Source organism: Eurypyga helias, unplaced genomic scaffold (genome assembly GCF_000690775.1).
Source record: "Eurypyga helias isolate BGI_N326 unplaced genomic scaffold, ASM69077v1 scaffold27521, whole genome shotgun sequence".
Lineage (NCBI taxonomy): Eukaryota > Metazoa > Chordata > Aves > Eurypygiformes > Eurypygidae > Eurypyga > Eurypyga helias.
Genome location: NW_010231930.1, coordinates 107,986 through 113,482, shown reverse-complemented (window position 1 = coordinate 113,482; position 5,497 = coordinate 107,986). Strand labels below are relative to the sequence as shown.

Here is a 5,497-nt window from a genome sequence, read left to right as displayed (position 1 = left end):
CTATGATTCTATGATTCTATCTTCTAAAATCTGTCTGCTAATTATCTGGCAACATGTATCCTTGTTCTTAACAGCATAAATATAACTTTCTTGATCCTTGGGCTTTCTGTTTCTCCACAGGGAAGGATATACTATTCCCTAGATATAATGTAGCATCAACTTTCATGTATGTTTAGGAAAGGACTAACCAAGAATTTAATAGAGAGGTTTCTATTTGAAGATTCTATCTATCAGGAGCACTCTTCAAATTAGATAGTTAATATTTCTAGGTGCTATGGGCTCTTTTCTGCTTACAACACTGTTGGCTAAAGGCAGATTTTTTTTGGTGCATCACTGAAGATGTTCAGGCCATATGAAGGAGGTCAGTAGTGTGAATCTCACACGTCATGTCTAATTCTCTATTCTTCTAGGCGTTAAATTTTGGTATGGTTTCTTTGCCATTTTCAGGTTGTGGTGGGACTTTGACAACAGCTTCTGGTATCTTCATGTCTCCCAACTACCCTATGCCATATTACCACAATTCGGAGTGCTACTGGTTGCTCAAAGGAAGCAGAGGAACCCCATTCGAAATCCAGTTTGATCAGTTCCATCTGGAGTATCACCCAAAGTGCAGTTTTGATTACCTTGCGGTACGTACCTTGTGACACTTTGTCCATAAGAGACAGCTGGGTATGATGAGTACACAGCCAAGGAAAAACACGTGGCCTGGTCTTCAAATATCTGTAAGTGAGCAGACCTAGAGTAGGAAAGCTCCATGCTGACATGCTGCCTTCGTATCACAGGGCAGTGAGAAGAAAGTTAGCAGTGCCTGTGTAGCTGCTGGTAAGAAAAGTGTTTATGTCTATATAGAAAGGCCACTAAAACAAGAATCTGTCTATATCTTTTAAATTTGGATCAAGGCCTTAGTATGCTGTTTTAGTAAATTACAAGGAAAAAGGCTCAACAGTGTCATTGACCTTACTGTTAATCCCAAATCTAATATTTGAGTTGTTGCATAAACTATTTGACTATTTTTAATAGAGTTGAAACGAAGTGCAGTTTTCCCCTCTTGCTGTGTAAGCCCCTCAAAACCCACCAGTATTCGATTACTGGCTTCCTGTTATTCCATTGATTTACTTGTTTCTGAAATGCCTGTCAAGCTTCCTCAGAGCAGAAATAGAATTTAACCTCTTGTATACTCAGTAACAATTCCCCTAAGCAGACATTTGTTGAGGGATATTATTTGGAACTGTAAACCCATCAGCTTTATTAATTTTTTTCCCCCCTTTTTTGAAGGTATATGATGGCAACAGCAGTAATGCTAAAGAGCTAGGTAAATTCTGTGGGAATCAGATACCACAACCCATCCATTCCAGTGGAGACCTCATGTATATAAAACTAAGGACAGATGGCAGTCTGCAAGGTGGAGGGTTTCTAGCCAGATACAAACAGGGTAAGTAAAAAAAGATGAGAAGAACATGTTTCTACAGTTCACCTTATTCCTGAAACTGCATCTTGCAGCCCATGACTGCACCTGTTCATGAGCAGAGGGCAATGTATAGACCATATAGACCACCATTCTAGCATATATGGTGAAAGGCACATTGGACAACACGGAATTTTAATAGAAACAAAATGATTTGCAAGTATTTCTACATACCCTAAATAAAACACGCCCAAGTGGTAGAGATTGCTGTAGGTTTACAGACATGAAGTTGTCCTAGGTTTGAAATATACTAAGTGGATTACAAAAAACCCCAAAGCTATTAATCCACACATGGAACATAAAATAATTAGAAGAGTGAGGGAGCTTTGGCTCCCCTCATTCCTTAAAGATATGACAGATTTATCTACCATGTACTTTTTGGACTGCAAAGTCAAAATGATATATTAGAAAAGGGTTGTCTCTCCTTTCATTAATTAAACAGAAAGAGCACTTTCAGAGCACTCAGATGTAGAACCTGAGCTATCAGATAATGTGATCTACACTTTACATTAATATTTAATTCCTGAAGATGCATCAGAGAAAGCTTTCAATGGCTTGCCCAAAAGCTAAAATTATGTAGGAAGTAGGGGTATAAAATGAAGATGCTTAGATGCCAGATGCATTTCCATGTACATGAAAGCAATGTAACAATGAATTAGAAAACACTGTGAAGGAAAACATGGTATCAAGTCAAAGGCACCTTTGTGTCTGATGTGTTTCTAATAAAATCGTGATGGCTGGGGGTAGCAGCTTTCACCCATGTTGCAGTCTTCAAAATCCACTTCTGTCCTTTCAAACAGTGGTATGCTTCAGTGTAGCTTTACAGGCAAGCTCCGCTGCACCTGACCCTGACCTTCAGCTGTACCCTGAGCTTTTTGAAGTCCTAAAAACACAGACCTTGCTGCTTTGTAAATCATTTGGAAAGAATAAGAAAAATTTGCAGGAGGAAGGTGTATTAGCCCTAGTGATAGACAATAGAAGAGTTTTGCAAGTGAATCTCAGCTATTTCTGCTGTTCAGGCGCTGCAGATGTGCTGTGCAAAGCAAACAGCCTGTCCTGCTCCCCGCCTTCTGCCCACTTCTCTGTGCGTTACACTGGTCTGCTCCCGATACACGTTGTATACTGTCTCCAAACATGGGATTACCCACACTGATACTCACTGTCTTCAGTGAAAATTACATACAGGAAAATGAGACTCGCTGGCCCAATGCCATGATTGTAATTTCACTCTTTATCTAGTCCAGTTTCTTCTTAATTTTCACTTCAAGGAAAGCTCTCATTATTCCGTGTGAGTGTCCAGTTACGATGTTATTGGACGACTCATGAGGAAAATCATGGCTTCTTTTTAAAGAATTTAATTATCATTTCCAGTTGCTGGAGCTAGAAAATCTAATACAAGTAATTGCTTTCCATTTGTTGTTTTAGCTGGGCCTTATAATTTTGTTCTCCATTTTACTGAAATAAACAACTTCAATCCATTAGTCAGTCTTAGTTGAGCACCCTCCCCAAATTGTTTGACAGGGAAAGTTTCTATTACTAGTTAAAAGAAAAGATGTTTCAGGAGTAACCATGTATTTAGAATTAAAGAAAACTGTGAAAAAAATGTATGTACAACATATATTGATGAATCTGCAAGTGTCAGAAAAGGACATCTTCAGGACAGCTGAAGGATTCAAGTTTGGAAAGTCTGGATTTTGTCTGCAACATATGCAATATGGTCTTCAGTAGGTCACAATTTTCTTTCTGCTAGATTTATCTTCTCTAATCTGTGAATATTCTCACCTTGTAATGTTATCAGTAACTTCAATTACTAATTTTTTGAGATACTAGTTAATAATCACTGCACAAGTATAATTTATTACCTTTTTTTTTTTTCAGATTGCCATGGAGTACTGACTGTTAATCGTAGCCATGGCATATTGGAAAGTTTAAATTATCCAAATAATTACCCATTAAATGAGCATTGCAGCTGGACTATCCAAACTACAAGGGGGAACACACTCAACTATAGCTTCACAGCCTTTGATGTAGAAGATGGATCTGACTGTGACCGTGACTTCTTGAAGGTAGGTACCCAGATTCTAGAAACAAGAAAAATCAGGTCTTCTCCAGTAAAGAAAAACAGTAAAGATACAGAAGACCAAGGGGAAATTTCTTACCTAAATTTAGCCATTCAAACTCAAGTGTTTGGTACAAACAATTTGTCCCTATTTCCTCCATGATCAGTAGAAGCATTGCCACAGACCAGTTCATCCTACCTTAAGACGGGTGTCTGCAATAGGCAGGATGAATGCCTTCACAGGTGCCTGGATTTGCTACCACCTTAGATTAAATGCACTGGCTTTTAGGGGTGAAGTTAGATGTCATGATTCCAGCCTCATGTGAATGAGAAGAAACCTGGAGATTAGTAAATTGATTGCAAAAAGGCAATGAGCCCAATTATTTTCCTCTTGGTTTTATCTGAGGAGGGGTGGGAAATGTTCAAAAATGTCAAAATCTGTTATTTCTACATTTTTAAAGGGAGGGTTGCTGTGTCTCCTGTTTGTATTTTCCTTTTCATAATCATTTGGGTTCTTTAAGGGGGCTGAAAGAAATTTAATGTACCCACAAACAGAGACATTTTTAGCCAAACATAATCATTGTCTATCTAAAGCCAAGTACCCTTTATTTTCATTTCCTCAAAAATTTTATGTGTAGGATAACTTAAAAGATATTTTCTCTGTTTCGTACTTCATAGTCTGGGAAGCAGAGTGTAGTCGTGATCACTGCTACACTGAGGATTATAATCTCCTGCCCACAATTTTGCTGAAGTAATCCATCCTTCCGATCTCACCCTTGTACAGGATGCCAGCATGTAGTCCCTGTGCTCTACTTGGGTTTTGCACAAGAGGAACTGAAATTTAGAAAAGTGTTAGAGAAGGCTGCTTACAGCCAAGGAGAGGCTAAGGAATAGTGCCCACATTTCTGGGAATACTTACTTACACTTGGGTCTTGCAGAAGGTCCAGCAACAGGCCTGGTGATGGGTTAACAGGCCTGGTGATGGATTCCCTCTAGATGTCCTCCCTCGCTCCCTCTACCTCCTTACTATGCCAGCTTTCCCAGCTCAAAATTGGTAATAAACTGGCAAAAGTGGTGTTCTTCCCGCTTTTTCCTCTTTGTGGCCAGGAATAGACAGAAAGAATAGACATGTGAAGAAAATAAACAAGGGAGCACTGTGTTGAGAAGTAGCTCTTAAACCCCAGTTCGTTTTTGTGAGGAGGCTGAAAAGGAAACATTGGAGCCAAGTGGAGAGGCCAGTGCTGGTCTCAAGATGTCTAAGCCCTTGATCCATGAAAAGCAGGAGCCCTGCACACAGTAGCCAGCCAGTGAGGAGCAAGAGGCTTGCCAGAAGACGCTATTCTAGACATAAGTCAAGGCTGGAGGAGTAGTGCCAGAGGCAAGGACCTGATCCAAAGCACTTAAAAAGGACAGAAATAAAACATAGCAGGGGGAGTGAGGAGACAGGGAGCAGAAGAGTACTTGCACTCTTTGTTTTAACAGTTTTTCAGTGATTCCAATCAAAGAAAATACAGACTGAAAGAGGTATAAAGAGGAAAATGCAAGGGAAAAACAGAGTCATGGAAGTGTGTTAAGGAGGCTTTAATTTGCAATTCATGTGACATTACTTACAAATCTTTCTCCAAATGCCATTAAGAAATACCACTTGGAAAAGATGTTCTCATTTGGTTGTTGCGTGCTGCACAAATATGTGCCATAGTGTAAAAAAAGAGAACAAGGTTGAACCAGCCAGGGAATTGAATAGTGTTTGCTCCCCCCGGCATCTTGCGAAAAGGGGAGCATGTTGGCAAGGCTGCGAGTGCTCTGTGGTGTAGGGGAAAGGGGGAATCATCTGGAACAAGTGTTCAGTTCACTTTCTAAGCAGCCTGCAGATATTGGGAGTGTTCTGTCTGAGATCCATGTGGAGTCTGACGCCACTGCAAATTGGAAAAAAGGTTAATAAACCCCACCAAACCCTGACTCACAGCGGTTCA

The 5,497-nt window shown here is 39.9% G+C and overlaps 1 protein-coding gene across 1 annotated transcript in view; it reads left to right on the top strand.

Annotated features, from left to right (window-relative positions):
- Window positions 1-447: 447 nt before the first annotated feature.
- Window positions 448-5,497, top strand: part of LOC104516813 (cubilin-like) — a gene marked incomplete at its 5' end in the record, with an annotated part of 105,659 nt that continues 100,609 nt past the window's right edge. The window contains 3 exons of the mRNA XM_010161265.1: window positions 448-629; window positions 1,276-1,432; window positions 3,344-3,531. Of these exons, the coding sequence (XP_010159567.1) occupies window positions 448-629; window positions 1,276-1,432; window positions 3,344-3,531 (527 nt within the window). The remainder of the gene's footprint in view (window positions 630-1,275; window positions 1,433-3,343; window positions 3,532-5,497) is intronic.